Source organism: Prionailurus viverrinus, chromosome D3 (assembly GCF_022837055.1).
Source record: "Prionailurus viverrinus isolate Anna chromosome D3, UM_Priviv_1.0, whole genome shotgun sequence".
Classification (NCBI taxonomy): domain Eukaryota; kingdom Metazoa; phylum Chordata; class Mammalia; order Carnivora; family Felidae; genus Prionailurus; species Prionailurus viverrinus.
In genome coordinates, this window is record NC_062572.1 from 95,173,502 (window position 1) to 95,196,343 (window position 22,842).

At 51.0% G+C, this 22,842-nt stretch overlaps 1 protein-coding gene across 5 annotated transcripts in view; it reads left to right on the forward strand.

The window, feature by feature from the left end:
* ATP9B (ATPase phospholipid transporting 9B (putative)) overlaps positions 1-22,842 on the forward strand; it is a 248,910-nt gene that overhangs the window by 187,903 nt on the left and 38,165 nt on the right. For all 5 annotated transcript variants that reach the window (XM_047828023.1, XM_047828022.1, XM_047828019.1 and 2 more), the window contains 2 exons: positions 9,741-9,853; positions 13,437-13,685. In XM_047828023.1, coding sequence (XP_047683979.1) covers positions 9,741-9,853; positions 13,437-13,685 — 362 coding nt within the window. The remainder of the gene's footprint in view (positions 1-9,740; positions 9,854-13,436; positions 13,686-22,842) is intronic.

Here is a 22,842-nt window from a genome sequence, read left to right on the forward strand (position 1 = left end):
GGTCATGATGTGCCTTTGGTTGTGGAAAATACTTGCTGTCCGCGTGGAGCGTCACGCTGGGGGATGCCTCGTAGTTTCTGCCGCCATCACCTGTTGTGTCCCCCGCCAGTAGTCGAACCCCGTTTTCATCGTGTATGAAACCAGGGGTTTGGACCCGGCAGGTCAGTCATGGTCTTCATTTGATTTTTCGCAGTAAATGCTCCTAATAGAGGAGTTTGTTGTACTCTAAAATATATCACAGCTCGTTTAATGAAGGACACAATGTTGCTGAATCAGATGCTTGGCCATATTTTGCCTGGATGAAACCAAACTGTCATTCAGTCATTACATCTAACGCTGTATTTAAATCCACGAACCTCGGAATTATTTCCAGCTTTGCAGTCACGAGGCAAAGATTGATGGCCCGTGACACAAGGGCCACGTGTGTGAAGAGCAGAGATGTCCCCACTGTCAGGTGCACAAGCTTCCAGACGCCAGTAAGGGCGTGTCTCGGGCTCCCGACCCAGGCCTCCCTGCACGGCTGTGCTTCTCCCGTCGGTGTTTTCCCTGCTGAGTGGAACGTCCCCCACAAAGGAGCCAGTGTCGGGGGGATGGTGCGCGGGACGGCACTGAGACCCGTGCCCTGGGCACACGTCCTCGTTCACGCCCCAGAGCCCTGTTCCTCATCCTTGCATATGTTTGGTGAGGTGGCGTTCAGAACAAACCGTGCAGGTTTCTCTGAGTGACCGGCGTGTGCCGTGCAGGAGATTTACGCGGCTGAGGGATTTGGGTTCCCTTGTCATAGTTCGCCTTTAAGCACTTTTTGTATTCCTCGCATCGTCCAGATGGCAGGAATTGGCACTCGTTTGCCCCGTCCACCTGCTGCCTGGGCATTGTGAGTTGAGCACGTGCATACGTGACCCCAGACAAGCTGGCCGTTGGCTGTGGTGGCTTCCTCCCGTCCGGGCTACTGCGGGATGCTTCTGGTCAGCGGTGTTGTGTCGCCTTGCTGATAACAGCGACATTCACGTATCGCAGTTCCTTTTTCCTTGATTGGATACGTGGAAAATGGAAAAGGGGATATTCTCCTAAGTATAGTACAGTTGAGACGACCGCGGAGATACGTCTGGAGGGGATGGAACGCGTTCAGGCACCGTCGTTGAACTTGCTTTGTGCGGTCATTGGCCCTGATCCGTTGGCAGAGCGTTTAACTTTGAAGGGAAAGGCTTGCAGTCAACTGGGTGGATTGCCAGAAGTGTTGAGTCCAAACGCCAAGGCGCAGAGACGTGGGCTTTACGTTCCGGTTATTCTCCAAAGTGGATCCTTTCCCTCGCTCCATACGCTGCATGCAGCCAGCATTCTCTTGTGGAGAGAGTGGTCCCCAGACTTCGGATCTTGTGACCGGCTTTCTTCTCAGGCGCTCTGATTCAGGTGATACGGGGCTGCGACTTGGGCTTGGGGACTTAAGATCTCCCAGGTCTGCTGGGTGCACACAGTTAGATGCTGAGCCACCCGGCCCGAGTGCAGCGTCCACATCCTGTTGGTCCGAGGCCGTGGGGCAGGAGACCTAACCTCGTGGGCATCTTGGACAGCTGACAAGTACCAGTCCCCCCCACACTACTGCCTCGATGTAAAACAGATGTGATCTTCAAAGAAAAGCATGGGAAAACAAAATGTTTTATTGTAACAACGTGTAATCTCGCGACTTCTTTAAGTACATGAGCATTAGCCAGTTATATGTGAATAGAAGTTAATATTTTTTTTTAAATAGGAAACAGGTATAAAAGTTAATTTATCACTAGGTAAGTGAATGTCTAAAATTACATCTCAAGAACGCAATCTACGGCTAGTGCCTCTGAACTCCTCTCCGATCGTGACCTGAAGCCTGTCGATGCCATGGCTGAGCATGCTGTGTTGGCAGTGGGCACCGTGACCAGTGTAACCCGGGGACACATGTGTGGCACTGTGTGTAAATTCAGACTGCTCTCCGAAATCTCACCTTGAAGAATCTACCCTACAGAAATCACGTTTTTATAGCAAAAATTGTAAACCGTCTGAGTATCCATGCTTGGAAGACTCGCCCGACAGAATGTGGTATGTTACAGTGAGTTTGTGGTACACCCAGTACAGATTCCATACTCCTGTGTGTTGTCACGTGAGAAAGTAGTTTATAAACGTGTACCTGTCTCTGTCAGTGTCCTGTGATCGTAGGAAAGCGTAGGAGAGCTTCCATACCGAACTAGGCGATCCCAGAGTGTTAGGGGGTGAAGTGAGCCTTTACAGTGTGTTCCAATAAAACCTAGAGCCTCCAGTTCCGGAACAGGGGAGCGGATGCCCTTCTCCCCGTTCCTCCTGCTGATGTGACGTATGGAGCACACACAGGGGGCCCGTGAGCGCAGAGGGAAGCAGGCAGGCTCGCAGGGCCCCTGGGACCCCAGGAGTGACGGTGCTTAGTTCCCTGCTGGTCTGCCTCCGGCCCCAGCCCGGGTGCTGGAGAAGCCAGCGGTGCAGAAATGCCAGCGGCACGACGAGCCGCAGGACCAGCTGGTGGGACGGGGGACTCCTATGCTTCCGTTCCAGCCCTTCCAAGAAGGTGTGCGTGTCAGTGCAGCGGGTGTGGCCCCATGACGTGCTGGATGGAGGGGCCGGCCAGTGCGACCTTGGCCATCGCATGCCGCATGTCAGTCTGTCCGGTCGGCCTGTCGTACACCTGAGACTTGCAGCGTTAAATTCCGTTCTGTGCCAGTAAAGCTGACGGAGGATCTGTGGCCCCACCCTCTGCCCCCAGGGTCCAGTGGGGACCCTAGACTTGCACCCTTGCCCGGCCATCCGGAGATGACCCAGCTCCCGGTCCGGCAGATGGAGACCTGACGCGCTTGAGCCAGGGCAGGGACGGGGGAAGGGTGGACGCGGCCGCAGGCGAGGGAGGTGCTGGCGCAGACCCACACGCGATGGTGACGCGGAACCACACGCACCGCCAGTGCTGCGCCTCTCAGTGTAGCAGAGCAGCCCGTGGTGAGGGGGTGCCGGGTGGCGGGCACGGGGGGCCCCCTCTGTGTATGTGTGCAGCCTTCTGTGAATCCATGATCCTTTCAAAATCAGTCGAAACAGAACCCAGCCACCCTTACTCAGGCTGCCACATCTGGGAAAGGTCTTCGCTAAGGCCCTGCTGCCCCCAGCGAGAAACACCACCTGTGTTTGCGGGGTGGTGTGCGTCCCCGTAACCGCGACGTCCCTTGGTCTTTGCGGGGTGGCGTGCGTCCCCCTAACCGCGATGTCCCTTGGTCTTTGCGGGGGAGCGTGCGTCCCCGTAACTGCAGTGTCCTTGGGAAAAGCACATTCGCTACTTTTTCCTGTCACTGCACTCATGTACCTGACGGTTGTTAACTTTTGAAAATCTAGAACTCTCATCCTGTACTCCTCTAGCATTTCCAGTACCCCGAATACAAACACAGGCCCCGCCCGATTCCAGCAGCAGGGATGCGCACTGCTCCCACCGGTCTGTGCTCCTCTGAGGATCAGGGAAGATGACGACTGTGAAAACAGCGGACTTGTAGAGCTCAGTGTCAGACCGTGGAGCGTTCCAGCTGGAGGGTCCACCCCGCACGACAGAGACCGTGTCCTGGGAGGACGGTCCAGCCGGAGCTCAGAAGGCCCGGGGGTCGCAGAGGATGTGTGACAGAAGCAGCAGCTTGGGTCGGTGCCTGTTCTGCTGGCGTGTTTCCTCTGCACGTGCGGCCGTATTTCTCCCAGACGCTCTCTTGCTTCGGTGACCGGGTTTCAGGCCGTGTGTCTGTCCCGCCATCGGAGTTGCCGGTGTTGGACAGATGGGGTATTTTTCCTATTCACTGTGACGTGAGTGCGTTAAATGTTGTGATTATTCTTGACAGTTTATAAATTTTTTTTTTTTCAACGTTTATTTATTTTTGGGACAGGGAGAGACAGAGCATGAACGGGGGAGGGGCAGAGAGGGAGGGAGACACAGAATCAGAAACAGGCTCCAGGCTCTGAGCCATCAGCCCAGAGCCTGACGCGGGGCTCGAACTCCCCGACCGCGAGATCGTGACCTGGCTGAAGTCGGACGCTTAACCGACTGCGCCACCCAGGCGCCCCTATTCTTGACAGTTTAAAAACCTGTTGAAACGTACCAAATGCAGCCCAAAAGATCTTTCTAGAAATGACTGATACTTTCTCCTACAGTATAATTTTGATCTGCTCTGTTTCCTGAAATGCATTGTAACCTTAAATGAATCTGGTCTTTGAACGAAGCCTCATCCCCCTCGACACAGGTTAGCGCGGCACGGAATCTGGTTGCTAGCTAGCAGCCGTCGGACTGAGGCAGGTTGACACATGGAAGACAGAATTTGTCATCTCAGGATCTGAGTTCTTGTCTCACTAACGTACCGACAGTCTGACCGTATGCGGCTGGTCCACTTTCTTTGTGCCGTGTTTACTTCTGCCTGGAGCGGGGACGGTGCTTGCCTGCCCTGGCCGCTCGGCAGGCTGTGGCAAGGGGCGTCCGGCGGGCTGGCACCTTTAAAACCACGAGCGAAGGGTCTGTGGTTTCTGCGGAGCCCTGCCGTGTGCATGTGCCCAAAGCTTGAAGGGGTAGGAGGCTCAGTACGGCGGGCCCCGCTGCTCCGTGCTGGGGAACTCGGGACGGGGACACCATCAACAGAGCACAGCCCCCGGGCATGCCGGGCCCCCTCCCCGCCAGCCCTGCGGAGCCCAGATCCCCGAGCAAACTCCCGGCCTCTCCAGCCTCTGGATTTGCACCCTCTTGTCTGTCTCCAGCCCTGCCACCACGTCCCTGGTCTCCTAGACCTTCCTCGACTTTGTCCTCCACCGTCACCACCACTGTGCTGATCAGTCACTGTGACCCACGCGGGAGTCCCCAGGACGAAGTCAGGCCCTGGATGCCCTCGGTGACGGGACACTCGTCAGTTCTGCAGCCCTCACTGCCATCCTCCTCCAGCGGCCGAGGCCGCAGACCCCGCACATCTGCCCACCGTGCTCAGCGTCCCCTGGGAGCAGACCTGCTCTGTGCGCTTCTCTCTGCCTTTGCACCGCAGGGTTCTTGAGCGAAGGGACCCCCAGTCCTCGTGCTTCGGGCTCTTCGTACATGATCTTACTCACCCTGTGCCACAGCTGGGCAAGGTACGTGGTCTCGTCCTTATTTGCAGACACACTGAGCGTGACATTCCTTGGCCCACGGGAACAAACAGGGCGCACACCCTGATCCGTCAGCCTCCAAAAGCCAGTGCACAGCGATGCCTTTAAGGGAGTTTTTTGCCAAACGCATAAATGAATGCCAAGTGTGTTAGAAATCGATGGGAATGTGAGGGTTGATGGTGTTTGGAGAATGGTGGCTGCATCTTGAGGCCGTGCGGCCACCGGAGCCTGTGGCTGATGTAGGAGGAGTGTGTCTGGTGAGGATGGTGTGGACCCGTGGGGGGAAGGGGAGGCCAGGGGGATGGGAGGAGGGGGGGGTGTGGACCAGTGGGGAGAGGGAGAGGCCAGGGGGGATGGGAGCGTTCCATGTGAACCGGTTCGGGGAAAGGAGGCCAGCGGGGATGGGGGGTCCATGTGGCCCAGTGGGGAAAAGGGGAGGCCAGGGGGCATGGGGGCGGGTCCATGTCGACCGGTTGGGGGAGGGTAGGCCAGGGTTGATGGGGGGGTCCATGTGGCCCAGTGGGGAGAAGGGGAGGCCAGGGGGCATGGGGGCGGGTCCATGTGGACCGGTTGGGGGAGGGTAGGCCAGGGTTGATGGGGGGGTCCATGTGGCCCAGTGGGGAGAAGGGGAGGCCAGGTGGGGATGGGGGTCCATGTGGACCGGTTAGGGGAAGGGGAGTCCAAGGCCGTGCTGTGCATCCAGAGCACAGAACAGCCATCCTAGAGGAAGAGTGGGAGGAGCTGGGCGCTACAAGATCGGGAAATGGTGGTACCTTAAACTCTAAAAGGTCAGCAAAGCCACAGTCCTAGCAGCGTGGCACCGAACAGACCAGTGGAACAGTCAAGAGCCAAAAACACCCACGCACATGAATGGCAGCTAATGTCCAACAAAGGAGACAAGAACACAGGATGGGGAAGAGACTGTCTCTGCAGTAACAGCCTCGTGCAGAAGAAAGTACTGGACCTTTTTCTTATACCCACAAAACTAGCACAGAACTAAAGACCAGAAACTGCAAAAGTTCTAGAGGAAAACACAGGCGGTAATCTCTTTTACCTTGGCCTTAGCAACATTTGTTTGGATCTGTCTCCCCAGGAAAGGGTAACAAAAACTAAAATAGACCAATGGGATTTCATCAAAGTGAAAAGCTTCTGCACAATGAAGGAAACTGCCAACAAAACGGAAGAGCAGCTACTGAATGGGAGGAGGTATTTTCACATCCACCGTCTCACAGGGGTTAATATCCACAAATATGTAAAGAACTTAGACAACGTAGCATCAAAAAAAATTTTTTTTAATGGGCAGGGGCGCCTGGGTGGCTCAATCGGTTAAGCATCCGACTTCGGCTCAGGTCACAATCTCGCGGTTCGTGGGTTTGAGCCCCGCGTCGGGCTCTGTGCTGACAGCTTAGAGCCTGGAGCCCGCTTCGGATTCTGTGACTTCCTCTCTCTCTGCCCCTCCCCTGCTCATGGTCTGTCTCCCTCTGTCTTAAAAATAAATAAAAACATTAAAAAAAATTTTTTTAAATGGGCAGAAGACAGGAATAGACATTTTTCAAAGAAGACACACACCTGGCCAACAGACACATGAAAAGATGCCCCACGTCACTCATCAAAAAAACACAAATCAAAACCACGATGAGATACCGCCTCACACCCATCAGAATGGCTAAAATCAACAACTCAGGAAACAACAGATGTTGCTGAGGATGTGGAGAAACGGGGACCCTCTTGTACTGTTGGTGGGAATGCCAACTGTGCAGTCACTCTGGAGAACGTGTGGAGGTTCCTCAAAAATTTAAAATAGAACTACCATGTGATCAATAGTCGCACTTCTGGGTATTTAGCCAAAGAAAACAAGAACACGAATTCAGAAAGCCGTCTGCACCCCTGTGTTCCTAGCAGCGTTATTTACAGTGGCCGAGACACGGGCACAGCCCAAGTGTCCACCGACAGATGAATGGTGAGGAAGATGTGTGTATATACAATACTACTCGGCCATAAAAATGAAACCTTGCCATTTGTGACAGTGTGGGTGGATCTAGAGGGTACTATGCCAAGGGAAACAAGTCAGAGAAACTCAAACGTGTGTAACCTAAACAGACAAACAATAGAGAAACAGACTCCCCAGACACAGAGGTGGTAGCCAGAGGGTGAAACAGGTGAAGGGGATGAAGAGGGACAGACTCGCAGTGAGAAAATAAGTACGTCCCGGGGACGAAGAGTGCAGTACGGGGAGCGTGGTCGATGGTCTGGTAGTAACTCCGCATGGCGCCCGGTGGTAACTGCACTTTTGCAGATTATTTAGGGGAGCGCAAAATACTGAGTCACTAGACGGTGGCCCCGAAATAGATAGTATATGTCAGTTTTACTTCAGTGTTTACAAAGAGAAGAAGGGGTGAACGATTAATACAGAAGCAGTAACGGCGCAGAGTGAACTCGCGCTCCCAAGTGCCTGTCCCCGCGGTCCCTGTGGCGTAAGACAGCGAGCGAGGAGAAGACGCATCTCTTTACTTAGGGTCTTCTGTGACTTGCATCTAGCGGTTTAAAGACCTAAAGAAATAAGTTTACTCCTGGTAGGCGCTGTCAGGCCATGGTATCCTTCTCTTTGCCACATACGTAGAATCGCTAGTAAGAAGTCAGGTTAGGAGAAGAATTATTCGTCACAGTCCCACTTCTGAGCTGCCTCATTAGCGCAGCCCTTTGTAAACCAGTCTCACGTTCAGTGTGTATCAGAGAAAAAGTCGACAGGAAATTCTCTGATTGTGTCAGTCTGATAAGTAAAACATTTTTTATTAGAGCAACATTAAATAATTTTTCAGAGAACTCATCCGGGCACACATAATAGAGGTGAACTTTGTGCTTATTCTAATAGGAATTAACGTATGATTTCATTGTCTTGATTTCGGATAAGAGAACTGTCGTTTTCATCTCAAATCTCTGATAGAAATCATTTCTAGAACTTCCCTTATTTCATTTGGAGGCTGACTTGTTTTTAATTACGTTGTTTAATGTAAGCCACTATTTTAAGCTAATTCTATTTAATGACGACATAACCCAAAAACTGTCCTTCTCACATAATTTTGACTTCAGGAAACTTGGGTTCCATTTATTCAAGGTATTAAAAGGGTTAAAGACAAAGTTTATGAGACAAGCACCCGTGAGAGTAGCTGCTCTCTGAAATGCATGAAGGTCTGTCGTATGGTGTCCACTGGTGCAGGAGGACTGACGGAGCCACCCCTAACACCGTGACGGGCAGCACGGGCTTTCCTCTTACCTGTCACGTTCAAGTGGGCTCCGTGTCCTGGTGGGAGTTCCGAGTTGGATGACCTATTTTGTCTTGAACGCTAGTTCTCACTAATGTGTGTGGAGTCAGGGGTAGATAGGAAAACGCTTTGTATTTTCAATGTCACGTGTGCCAAAGGAAGCAAAAATCAGTTAATATCTTGTGGGTGTCTCGTAGCCGTGTGGAAAGCCCAACTTTTATTATCACCGATCGGCAATGGGGTTGTTCATATTCACGTTTGTAACGACCTCAGCCCGTGGGTGGTCCTTCCGTGTGCCTTGAAGTAAGTGCAGAAAAGCCCAGGGAGGCTGTGTGACAGCACGTCATTGCAGCACGTGACGAACACGTTCACAGGCGTCCGCGTGTCCCCAAGAGCAAGTAAGCAAAAATTATATGCACGTGTTCTATGTATATTTTTATATCAAGTGATATATATTCACAGAGTTTGGGGTTTCCAGAGTCATGATGTGTAACAAGGTGAATTTGTGTGTCACTTTTAATGAAAACTCACCATGTTTTTGAAATAATGTTCTGTCTCACTGCCTTTCATGAGGTTACTCACTGTATTCGGCTGTATACGTTTCTGATAGGAAGCCAGACCCCGGGAGTCTCATAAACCTGACCTGTGCTCCTCTCCTGACTGACTTCCTCACACGCCGGGAATGAAGTACTTACTTGTGCGCAGGCACACGTTAGTGGCGGGCACACGGGGACCGGCAGTCCCCAGGGGTGACCCCTGACTGTCTCTCTGGAGGGTCCTCCCCATCTGCGGAGGGCGCTGGTCGGAGACCCAGCTCGGGAGAATGTGCCTTCCTGCCCACGTGCTCTCGCCCCACGTGACACAGATGGACGCGAAGGGTTAAATGCATCTGTTTCTGTTCAACGGAAATCATCTGATTTTTCAAAATTGGGTTTTTAAAAAACCAATAGGCCTGCTGATCGGGGACTGGCTGATGTCTTTCTCAGGCGGCGTCCTCGGGTGTGACTCCGGAGACCGGCCGTGTCTTCCCCTTCCTGCCTGTCTCAGAATGTGGCAGGACTCGCATGTGGGCCAGGCCACGCGCGTGAACTGGAAGGCGGAGTGCGCCCTGTCTTCAGGCAGCCACCGCGGAGGGAGCTAGGACAGACGCTGGCCCTCGGCAGAAGGACAGTTTGGGCGCTGGAATTGCAGAGCGTGCTGAGGGGAAGCCTGAGCAGGGAGGAGAGCGTCCGCCCGCGGGTGGAAACGCGGGTGGGGAAGTCTTGTGTTCGGCCTGCCGGCCTCCTGTGTGTGCACTGATTTTCGCCTTCGCCGCTCCTGTCGTAGGAACCCTCACCCAGAACGAGATGGTGTTTAAGCGGCTGCACCTGGGGACTGTGTCTTACGGAGCAGACACGATGGACGAGATCCAGGGCCACCTCAGGAATCCGTGCCCGCAGGTGAGCTCGCGCGCCCTGGCGCGGACACCGTCTGCGGAAGCCAGCCTGAGCTGCTGTGTCTATTCGTGCAGCAATCGGCAGACTTCTTTGAATGTCCCAAAACATTCGGTTCTAATTTATAAATCAAGAAGCAGTTTGGGACTTATTTTATTTTATTACTATTTTTTTTTAATTTTTTTAAATGTTTGTTTGTTTGTGAGAAAAAGAGAGAGAGCACAAGCAGGGGAGGGGCAGCGAGAGGGAGACACTGAATCCGAAGCAGGCTCCGGGCTCCGAGCTGTCAGCACAGAGCCCCACGTGAGGCTCGAACTCACAGACAGGGAGATCATGACCTGAGTTGAAGTCGGATGCTTAACCGACTGAGCCCCCCGGGTGCTCCCTCAAATGTGTTTCTTAACAGTCCCTCTGTTTCCCTTCATAATTAATAAGACTTTCTCATATTTTTTTGCCTTTTCAATAAATAGCAGTGGGCACACCGTACCGTGGTGAGCCCGTCGCCCTGTCGTCCACGTCAGCAGGTGTCCACGCACAGTGGGTTTTGTTTCATCCATAGCCCTTGTCCTTCACCGTGTTTGTAGTGAACCTCAGATACCACGTTATCCGTCTGTAAATGTGTGGTCTGTATCTGGATTACGTAGGGCGTTTCTGTGGGAGAGGGGCACATGACCTAAGTCCCGTCTTCTCACCGGGGCCTCAGGAGCTGAGGTTGTGAGAAGAGGAATCACTTGCCTTCCCACAAGGTTGCAGCCCAGTAGTCGCAGCACCTGCCCGACACTTTGTAGGCGGCAGGATCTGCAAGTGACACACGTGTGGTGTGGCCCGGGACGGTCCTGACGCTCCAGGTCCCGACGTCGGGCCCACAGGGCCCTGTGCGTACACAGATCACAGATCGCGAGCGGAGGGACGGCAGACGTAGACCATTTTCCAGAGTTTTTTTCAGGCTGCGTGGTTCCTTCCCACAGACTGTTCCCAGGTAGTGTGTGTGTTGCGCTCGTGTGGACCCACTGATTCTGTGTAACCGCACCTCACACCCCTGGGGTGTCTATTTAAGGTCCTCGCATTGAAGGCTGCGGTTGCCATGGAGGACCAGTCACCGCTTCCGAGGCTGCTTCTCTGCCTCCTCGCCAGTCTTTGGTAGGGTTTAGTCACCACGTAGTATGTCAGGGAGAGGACCAAGTCTCCCGCCCACCAAGGACGAGGGGCTCACGTGTCCGCAGGTTCCCCTGGGCCCTCTGGGAGGCTGTGGACCGTCTGTGTTGACCGTCATGCTTCTGACCTGTCTTCCTCACACCTGCCCCGAGTGCTTTCTGCTCTGACCAGATTCCAGTGGACTGTCTGCCTTGCGTTTAGTTTGTGAAAACCTTCTCTTTCTTCTGTAACACTTACTAGAATATCGTATACTTTACTTTCAAGACGCTGTCAGATGAGAACCATGATGCGTGTAAGTTTATCGTATGTACTGATCACTTACGCAAGCTCAAGTACAAACTGGAAACCAAACGCTTTACTGAGTTGGACGTCACTCATTTCAAGACAGAGTATTCTGAGTGTTTATTTATTTTGAGAGAGAGAGAGAGAGAGCACGAGCAGGGGAGGGGCAGAGAGAGTGGGAGAGAGAGAGAATCCCAGGCAGGGGGATCTATGCGGGACTCGAACTCATGAACCACGAGATCATGACCTGAGCTGAGATCAAGGGTTGGTCGCTTAACTGACTGAGCCACCTGGGTGGCTAAGTATTGTGTAACCTAGAATATTTATTAACAGAAGGAAAATCTAAGAAGGAAAAGGAAAAAAGACTTCTCTTCTAGTAATCTTTGTCTAGTTGGAAATAGTACCGGGGAACATCTTTTTTTTAAAAAATAACTAATTTACATTATCCATTAGTATGATTTTAATAGCTCCAAATAAGCTATTTTACTAGAAGAATCAAAAGCAGAAAGGATAAGTCACTGTATAAAAACAACAAATATTTAATACTTATTTCCATGTAAGAGTTCTTTTAAAAACCTTTTTTGTTAGCTATCTGTTGGTTAGACAGTACTTTTTATGTAAAATTGATTTTATTCCTTAGATTCTGTCTTTTTATTAAGATGATAATAGTCTACCAGGTCCAGTGTAAGGTAACAGATCTTTCGTAATCTGATTGTATTTCCCCACTGGAAGCATTTGGTGATGGAGGGCATAGTTTTTAATGGCATTTGTGTGAAATTAAATCATACAGCCATCAATAAACATGACATAATTCATAAGGGGGAGTCGGCCGTGGTCTCTGCTGTGACGCAGCCATGTGAGCAGCACGCAGATGTGGGTCTGAGTGCCAGCTGCTGTGCCGAACAGGCAAACCCTTCATTAGACAACCCTGTAATTTGATGGGCAGAATGTTCATGGTTCAGCGGCTCTACACGTGCCGTCCGAGAGCGGGAGACTCACTGTCTCGGGAGGACTCAGGAGCGGCTGTGAACTTAACTGAGGAATGTCTGAGGTCCTATTGGTGGCGGGGGGGCGGGGGGGGGGCATCCTCCTCCTCCAACTCCTCCTCCAGGATGGGGGACAGTGAGCAGCCGCCCGCCTCACTGGCGAAGGTGAGCTTCCCCGGACACGGCTGAGTGCGACAAGAGCCAAACACGGTGTAAATGGGGAGTCACCTCGAGAGGGCACGATTTTGAAATCTGACACGGGGATCATTCTTCCTCAGAACGCAGTGTTTATTGTGTGTAGTGATTGTTAGGCACGAAATCAGACCCTAACTTCAGAGGCTGTCACGAGATGGATTAATTTATCGTACTAAAGGAAGATGCATAAGCATTTTCCTCCTGCTTTTAGCTTTACACCCCTTGAGATACGGCACTTTCAAAGGAAAGTGAGAGCACTTACAAGTCTACTGTTTGCTCTTCAGCGAACCCCATCGTTAGAGGGAGGGTCAGCATGAGTTATTAAGGACTTAGCAAGTTAATGCCGTGGCTCAAGTGAATCTAGTCAAAGGAAACGCCCAGATTTCAAGTATTGAAACAAATATTTTGGTATGTATGACAACTGTAGTAATAGCTGTTCTGCAGAAGGGAATCCGAATCAAAGCACATAATCAAACCGAGCTACTTTCCTTCCTTCCTTCCTTCCTTCCTTCCTTCTTTCTTTGTTTCTTCTTTCTTTGTTTCTTCTTTCTTTGTTTCTTCCTTCCTTCCTTCCTTCTTTCTTTGTTTCTTCTTTCTTTGTTTCTTTCTTCCTTTCCTTCTTTCTTTGTTTCTTTGTTTCTTTCTTTCTTTCTTTCTTTCTTTCTTTCTTTTTCTTTCTTTTTGGTATTTTATTTTAGAGAGATTGAGAACATATACATGAGCAGGGGAGAGGAGTAGAGGGAGAGAGAGAGAATCTCACGCAGGCTCCAGACCCAGCACAGAGCCCAATGTGGGGCTCGATCCCATGACCTGAGCCAAAATCAAGAGTTGGACACTCCACCGAGCCACCCAGGTGCCCCAAGCTGCTTTTCCTATCCCTAGCTAACTAGCTTATAAAAATAGCATATGCTAATAACTCCAGCATCAACTATATTGTATTTTCAACTTTATGACATTCCGTATTTTACCAGATGCAGTCCCAGGCTGGCGGAAACAATGCCAGTTCAACGCCCCCGAGAAAAGCCCAGTCTTCAGCTCCCAAAGTCAGAAAAAGTGTCAGCAGCCGAGTGCACGAAGCGGTGAAGGCCATCGCGCTGTGCCACAACGTGAGCCCCGTGTACGAGTCCCGAGCCGGTGTGGGCGGGGAGGCCGAGTACGCCGAGGCAGATCAGGACTTCAGCGACGGGAACCGTACCTACCAGGCCGCCAGCCCGGACGAGGTCAGTCGGGGCCTCTTGGAGAGTCAGAGTACAGAACTCATCACCTTGGGTTTCAGTCTGGCGCAGAAGGCACGAGAATGAGTTCTCTCACGGGGTGAGAGGCGAGCTTTACCATAGTTCTAGCAGGCCTTAGCTACAGGCCAGGGGCCACGCGGCTCTTCCCGGCTGGCAGCCCCTAGCGTCAGGGTCCTTTCCAAGACGGGCCCTTGGTCTCAGTGTGTCCACATCTCCCAGAAAGTCTAAGTCCGTTACCGGAAAGCACATGAGAGAATCCAGAACTTTTGTGACCAAGTCCCATCTTCCTGAAGCTGCTGAGACTTGGGCTGTTCCTGCCTCATCGTCCTCTCTCTCCTCCAAGTAAATTTCCAGGGCTTTTTGGGTTTTTTGTTTTTGTTCTTTTGCCAGAATTGAGATATAGTGTATCTATTTCAAAAGAGAATTGGGATGCAAATCGTCTCAAAACTCTGCAGAAGACAAACGAAACAGTAAAATCCTAAATGCAGTAAATTAGTCATTTCTAACTTTGCATCATTTTTTGATTTTTAGATTGTTAAATTAATTTGTCCAATTCCTGTACAGCCAGTATATTTTAAACACAGTTCTCTTATGTATTGTTTTCTACTCCGGGTTCTTCAGAGATGATTCTGTCATCAAACCGTGGAAGCAAACAAGTTTCTTTACCTGCTAAAACTGGATCATACAATAACCCCCAATCACAGGGTGTTTTAACCTTTATTTATTTTTGAGAGAGAGAGAGAGACGGACAGAGCATGAGTGGGGGAGGGGCAGAGAGAGAGGGAGACACAGAATCCGAAGCAGGCTCCAGGCTCTGAGCTTTTGGGGCCCAAACTCACAGACCTGAGAGCATGAGATCATGACCTGAGCTGAAGTCAGGGGCTCAACTGACTGAGCCACCCAGACGCCCCAAAATCACAGTTTTTTAAAAAAAGTCTGATGTTTTAAAGAGAGGAGCCTGGTGATTCTCGTTATCAAGGTTATTTCAGAAGAGCAGGGTCCTTCCACTGTATTAACATCACTGCAGGGAAACTGGGTGTCGCTTTGCTGCCAGGGTGTCAGCGTCGGGGAGCTGGTGAGGCCGCGGACGCTCAGGGCCACAATGTGCAGCTGGGAACGGGAAGTGGCGGGTGCTCCCACACGTACCCCGCAGAGCCTGGAACCATTGCACCCTGTTTCAGTGATTAAAATCAGTCAGGAAGTCACAAGGTAAGCGGTGAGTTTAAAGTGTTAGGAAAGGCGTCCCAGGAGTAACGGCCGAGCCAGCTTGTGGCTGCGGGCAGAGAGGACCGTGCAGCCTGTGTTGCGGGGCCAAACGGAGGAGCCCTGGCCAGGCTGGCACGTCTGGAAGGGGCTTGTGTCCTCTCCCTGCAGCGGGAGAAGGCGGGTTGTGACCGTCCTGATGTGTCTCGTTCCCAGAGGTGCCCTCAGCCCTTGTCTGTGGCCTCCTGGGGCGCCACAGGTGGACACATCGGCACCCTTGATCCTGTCTGCACATCAGGTGCGCTCACACCTCGATTGTCTTTTTTCTGTTTTGTTTATCTGCCTTTTTCTGCGCACGGGGTCAGTTCCACCGGTGATTGTTGGGTGGGCCTCGTGGGGCTGGACGCTTCTCCATTCTGGGGACGCGCTAAGGTGCACCCACGGCTGAGAGCCCCCGGGTCCTGGCCGTCTTCCCGTGGCCCCTCCCAGGGCGTGCTGCCAGCGCCCGAGCCAGGAGCCAGGTGGGCCAGTGGTCTGAGCGGTTCCTGGGCAGCGCCCTCCAAGGTCCCCCAGTGGAAACAAAGACGTGACTTCATAATGATGAAAACAGCACCTACAGATTTGTGGTGTTTTACAAAGCTTTATGCACTGCTGTATTTTCCGGAAACCAAATTCATTTTTGCGGATTTGGTTACATTGGCATTTCTTCGATTATTTAGTCAAGAAATTATCTGATAGTAACCAGAACAAACTAAGTTAGAAATTAGGGCAACACGTCGTTTCTCGTGTAAGAGCTTAAAGGCGGTGAGAAACCAGCCAAAAAGGTAGAAGTTGGGTTGTTTTCCTTTCGCCGTGGAAAGCCCAGACCAGGGCCGCTGCCCCTCTCCCCCCTCAAACTCACGCCTGGAGCCCCCTCTTGGTGTCTGTGCCCACACCCGCACGTCCTCCCTCCTGTGGCCGCTGTCGCGTCCCTCGCACCCCTTCCCCGCAGGGTCCTCCCACGGCGCCCCGAGTGCCGCACCCCGACTTCTGCCCGGGCGTCTTCGCCTGCGCCCACCAGGCGCCCCGTCCTTGGTTCTCGTTGATGAGGACGAGATAAAGGGAGCCCTTACTGTTTCGTAAGCACCGGTACTGTTGGACGGCTTTACAGTAACTCTGTTGCTCTTGGAATTACTCGTTTTCTTACACTGAAAAGAATGAAAAAGGCTGAAGACAAAGCAGGGTCTCAAATCCGCTTGATCCTGAACCCTAACCTCCACGGCGTCCTGTCTGGGTCTCCCTCTGGCACGTCCCGGGCACAGGGTACGTGGTGCTGCAGGGGTGTGGGGGGCAGGCTGTGCTCTTACTGTGCCTCCTGGGACCCTCGTCTTCCTTCTCGGGTGTGTGGGTCTCAGCCAGGCCCCCCTCCCCCCTGCGGATGTGGGGTGCACGGGTCTCAGCCGGGCCCCCCCCCCCGCGGATATGGGGTGCATGGGTCTCTGCCAGGCCCTCCCTCTCTCCCACAGGTGTGGGATGCATGGGTCTCAGCCGGGACCCCTCCACTTGCAAATATGGGGTGTACGGGTCTCAGCCGAGCCCCCCCTCTTCCGTGGGTGTGGAGTGCACAAGTCTCAGCGGGCCCCCCTCCCCCTGCGGATGTGGGGTGCACAGATCTCGGCCAGTCCCCGAGGCCCAGGCCGTGCAGGGAGGTGTGGGGAGCAGACCTTGGTAATTATCCAGAAACCAGTCTCCTGGCAATATCAGGCCATGACATCAAGTGGGAACCAGAGCCCTGGGGTTTGTAGCCTTTCCCTTTCGATACCTAATGAACTGTGATGACTGACTGCGTCTTTTTGTGAGTCACAGTGTCACCCCGCCCTCTCATTTGGGGGGTATTGGCTCAGGCTGTGAACGTTGGGTTAGCGGCGGTGCTGTGGGTTGTCGAGAAGCTCGAGGGTGTAGCTCGTTGTGTACGGAGGAGACTGGGTGTGTGCAGGACCAGGCCCCCCACTCCCTCAGGCACAGCCGCCTCCGGGTGTCAGCGTCCTGTAACACCGGGAGTGTTACATTCTGTATGTAGATGTAAGAATCTGGTGCGTGTGTGCGTGTGTGTGCGCGCGCACATGTGTATTTGGTAACAGGAAACGTAGGAGAAACTATAAGATGAATAGCTAAGATTTATAAGATCTAGAAGTTGCCGTCTCAGCGTTCCGGTGGACACTTGGAGACAAGTGTAGGCCACTGGTGACTGCTCTGTAAAGGAAATGAACCACATTCCTTTTCACGTAAGGAAAGGGTTGAATACATCGTGTTCTGTATTATAACATGCTAGAAATTGTCAAGAATCCCATTTGATTATGGATGAAGAATTATTTCTCAGTCTTAAGCACAGGAAGCTGAGACCACAGATGTTTCTCAAGAAAAATTGTATTTGTTTTAAAAATATTATATTACATATTTCACCTTAATACCTGCCAAAAAGAAATATGAATTTCCTGAAACTACATGGGATTTTGGGGGTGCCTGGGTGGCTTAGTTGGTCGAGCATCTGAATCTTGATCTCGTCTCAGGTCATGATCCCAGCATTGTGGGATCGAGCCCCACGGCAGGCTCCGTGCTGAGCGTGGAGCCCGCTTGGGATTCTCTCCCTCCCTCCCTCCCTCCCTCCCCCGCACTCCCTCACCGCTACCTCTCTCCCCTCCTGGCTGTCTCTAAAAAGAAAGAAAGAAGGAAAAGAAGGAAGGAAGAAGAAGCACATAGGGTTTTTTCTCTTTGGTTTTCTATATAAGTCCTAGCACTTTTTAAGCCTTAAGTTAGGAATCCACAGTAGAGAGGGATTTCGTTGATTCCAAGATTACGAGAACTAAATGGAACTGTAACCCTGCCGTTAAATTCTTTGCTTGTTTACAATTTTCCTTCTACTTTGGAGATTGGGCAATGATTAGAGGTAGCAGCATGTTAAATAACTTAAAAAAATCCCTAACAGATTTTAAATCTGAAATGAAAAAATAGACTTTGTCATAATTTTTAAAGAGCTTTATTGATGCAGTGTTTGCAAATCCCCGAGGCCCAGGGAAAATCATCTAAATGGTTCATTATTTAGCTTATTGAACTTTGCTGCAGTCAGGTTGACGGATGATGGCAGTGTTCCCAATCACCAAAGCACCGTTTTAAAAGCATTTTTTATTGAATAAAGTGCTTAGAATATTGCACCCTGGAGCTTTGTTCAGGGAAATGGCTCAATTGATGGTTTCTGTCTGACCTCAGCGTTGACCTATCACAACATGTGTGGTTAATAAGCAATGCTATCGCTTGGGAGCTTTGTAGCAGATTCTGCGTCAGCGCTCCGCCCTCACGGTCCCTGCGTACTCACGGCTCTCGCGTCCTCTTTGTCTTTCGAAAGGACGCGCTGAAGTCAAACGTTCCTGTGTCCGAGTCTGACGTCACAGTTGCATTTCCTCACAACAGAAGCGGCCTTCCTTTCCATTTCCCTGCAAACAGAGGGTCTTTTCCCTCCCTGCAGGTGTGCACAAGTGAATGTTTCATACAAATAATTGCATTCTGGGGCAGCTCATGTTAAACTGAGGTGCAGTCGCTGAATACTTGTGGCGACGTGTGGTCGTGGAACGTGGGTGATACTTTAAGGTGCGGCAGGTGGCAGTGCTGGAGTGTCAGCAGCTCGTCTCGTATTCATCCCGTGGAGCCCCGATGCCCTGTCCCGTTCCTTATGATGAGTGATTGATGGTTCATTTTCTCTACGAGAGTAGAAAGTTTCACTTGCCCGTCGCTTTGTCTCCACAGCGTCAGCAGAGCAAATTGCAGCTTAGTGAACAGTGGGCGTTGCCTGGAAATCCCTGGACAGAGTTGCAACCCAGCCCCCTCCAGCTGTCCTATGTCCAGCGCAGGTGGAGGAAGCCAGGACCCTGAATGTCACGAGCAGTCCTGGCGGGTACGAGCTCAGTGGGCAGAGCCTTGGCGTTGGAAGGTTGTCAACTCAAGCAATCAGGGCATATGGTGACACAAACCTTGAAGGGCTCTGGTGTCTTTTGGTCCAAAAAGGTCAGTCGGCTGTGACTTTAAGGACTGCTGACTTCTGAACACTAGCTACTCGCTAGCAGTGTTCTTGTCCGCACCGTGGCCTCATCCTGCACGTAGGCGAGGTCTGCGTTTGCATATTATTTTCAGGTGTAGATGTTAGCTCCTCACCTGGACATTTCTTGGTAAGAATCGGCTAAAATTTATGCCAGACTACAAGTGGGTTATTTAAACATAGAAGAAGATCGCCTCCTTACCGGCACTGCTTCTGGGCTTACCGAAGCGAGCCGTCCCGCGCATGGTGTGCTCTCGTTTCACACTCACTGTGTCGCGGGTGCTCCTCACAGCGGGACGGACCGTGGCGCTTGTCAGCACGTGTGGGCTCAGGTCCCTGTCAGCGTCGGAAGTCCTGCTCTCAGGAGCAGCGGAGAAGGCGCACGCACGGCCCGCCGTGACTGTTGGGGGCAGTTTTTCCAGCTGACCAGCTTGCCTCTCGTGTTTGTGACTCCGTTCGGTTATGAGCGTGCTGGTGGGACCGCAGTGGAAGATGTGTGGGTCAGTGATCGGGTTGCGATTTCAAAGGTGCCTGGTAAGAAATGCATCCCTGGGCAGAACTGCCAGGCGTGTGTGTAACTGCCAAGAGGAGAAAAGTAATGTCCCCCAAGCTTTTCGTTGGTAATAGCAGAGAAATTTCTGGATAATGGAATCGTAGGGAAAAATTAGTGATCAGACCTTGCCTCATATTCTGTTTTCTCTCATGCGGTAGGACCCTGGGAATACTTTCCTGTACTGGCTCCTGAGCATGGAGAGGTGACAGTGTGTTCATAAGTTGCCCGTAACAAGGGTTGGATGTCACTAAGCGGCCTGTGGCTGACATTTAGCCCAGGCTTCCTCCAAATGTAGTTTTTATATTCACGTTTCAAGTCTCTTTACCTTTGTATTATTGTCAGTAGTGACATTATTAGAAATTTCTATAAGCTCGGTAATCCTAGAAAAGTCATTTGAAATGTGAGCCTCTGAGCTCTCTTCACATATCAGAGGAATACCTCTCAGGATCACATCCTAGTACGTCAGCAGCCGCTTCCGTAGGAACACGGCAGCACCCGAGGAAGATGTGACAAACTAACCCCCCACGTGACACGGCTGCCCGACCACATGAGATCATGTGGAGACCGAAACTTTCTTACTAAGGAGCCCACGCCTGAGTGCCAGGAAGGTTTCGTGTTCTGTGGGCCGCGGATACGGGAGCCGGGGTGCTAGGTGGCCCACACCATCACCGAGAGCACCCCCAGGGAACAGGGAAAGCCGCGTGCCCTGCTTCTGCCCACGGAGGGGGCCTCACCGGGATAGCGGGCAGCAGCGCGTGACCTGCTCCTAAGAGAGATTCTGAGCCGGAGACCTGACAATTTCTATCCACCCTCAGCAGCTTTGTGTGTACGTCCTGTTAGTGTGGGGAATAGGACCCGAGAGAAGCCATGGTCAGGAGAGGCCAGGGACACGGCGTGACCTCCGTGGGGACACCGAACAGCTCCTGGTCGCACCGTAGCAGGTGCAGTCGGCAGACGAAAGTCCGCTTCTGCCAGAGGGCATCCTGCCGAGCACCCTGCAAGCCAAGCCGGAGGCTGTGCTCACCCGTAAGGAGAAGTAAGTGAGCTTGCATCCAAGTAAACAATTCAGAAGACAAAACAAAACCGAAGGAAATGAAAGGAAAGGAAAACAAAAAGGAATGGCTGAGAAGGCAATAAATTCAAAAGCTATGTAAAATGGAAAAATGATTGGCAAAATTAGTAAAAATGATACCAAACAGTGAATGCAGACTAAGCATGCACACAAAATTTGCCCATGAGGACTGTATACCAGACAAACAGGCTTGAATTTTTGTGAGTGTATTGAACGGCCCCAATGCTAATATGTTTGAAAAGCTCACTAAGGAACCATGTTCGGGAAAAATATAAATTAGCCAAGTGGAGTCTAAAACACCTAAAACCTGAGTAGACCAGAGACAAAATTCAAAAAGTTGCCAAAACCACTTTGGACCAGACAGTTTTATAGGCCAGTTCTTTTAAGCCAAAAATAAACCCCACCCAAAACTTTTCTGGAACAAGGAAAATAGTACAAAGCCTTCTAAGTCATTTCATGAGGCCAACTTACTCCTAAGTTCTAAAATCTGATCAAGACACACAGTATAAATATACACACAGTAAAACAGGAACTCAGAGATAAATCTTATAAACAAAGATCCAGAAATCCTGTAAGGCCAACAAAGCTACAGGACTACTGAATGACCGTGACCAGGTGACCTCTTCCCCAGGGATACAAGAACGACTGACTAGGAGATGTGTCCGTACGGCTCTGTAGAAGTTGAAAGCCACTTGATAATCTCACTTCCGTTAGAGACTTTTAAAAAGGCATTTAAGTTAAAACCCAGTACCCATTCCAGATCAAAACAGACACACTAGCTTCCTCTCCAAATCCAGCAATAGTCCATTGAAAACAGACAGATCTTTCTTAACGTGATCCATGCTACCTGTCTTAAACCAATACTCACCGTCACACCAGATAGACTGTGCAGTCCTTCCCAAGCGAAGGATAAAACAAAGATGTTTGCTAACATCAATGCCATTTCATACTGTCTGTCCCGGATGCTCTATCCAGACAGCACGGCAGGGAAAAATCATGACAGTTAGTACAAGAAAATAAAATTACCCCTTAGACATGGTGTGACTGTATATCTCGGCAAGGATTCAGGAGACCCCAATAAAAATGCACAAACCCATACACTCTTCTGTATCGACCACAGCCTGTTACATTGAAGACAGTGTCCCGTTCACGAAACCACAACAATAAAAATATTTAATCATGAACCTACGTAGGAACATGTCGTGCGGATGGAAACAACTAATTTTAAAGCTAGACTTTAAAGCACACTTATTAATGCTTTACCTACACTCTTCATCTTCTCTGAAAGAGGTGTCCTCATTTATGAACACAAGTAAGCGCAGAAAATGCTGGCATCTCATCCAAGGCCAAGGGAAGTTTTGTTTTTAATGCCGGAATGATGGTTCTGGTCATTATCAGCCCTGGACCGCCTTTGGACACATTTGAGGAGTTCTAGACCCCCCGATGTCTAGATTTCTCCCCAACCTACTGAAACTAAATCTGCAGAATCAAAAATCCTTCTGTTGTTCCTTATATTGTTTCTAATTTGTCTGTTTTAAAAACAGTTTATTTCAGGGCACCTGGGTGGCTCAATCAGTTAAGTGTCCGACTTCAGCTCAAGTCGTGATCTCACAGCTCGTGAGTTCGAGCCCCACGTCAGGCTCTGTGCTGACAGCTTGGAGCCTGGAGCCTGCTTCGGATTCTGTGTTTCCCTCTCTCTCTGCCCCTCCCCAGCTTGCACTCTGTCTCTCCCTCTCTCAAAAATAAATAAACATTAAAAAAAATTTTTTAAACAGTTTATTTCACTGTTAAGGTTGCAATATACGTTGCTTAATAAATTAAGTAGATGCACATCATCCCGTTAGACTGTTCTATGCATCTGCCTTTTGCCAGTGCAGAAGAGCCTCCCGTGAAGCGCACTGCTGCAGGGGCCCAGAAACCACGTACCCGTGTTGGCCTCAGTTGCCCAGCAAAAGAACAGGGCGTATGCTCATGCGCATATCAGTAATTTCTCCTCCTCTCCCCCAGCTCTCTCACGTTACTGAAAACACCCAGAGCCATCACAGCTCTTGTATCTAGTCAAGAAATTTCATTTGCAATTACACACCTTTCCACATCCAGGGCTAGGTGGCTTCAGGTGAATTCTACCAAATGTTTAAGAGGAAACAATACCAATTCTGTACAGACTCTTCTGGAATACAACAGGGGAAGAAACGCTTCTCTGGTGCTAAAGTGATACTGATACCAGACAAAGGCATTATGAGAA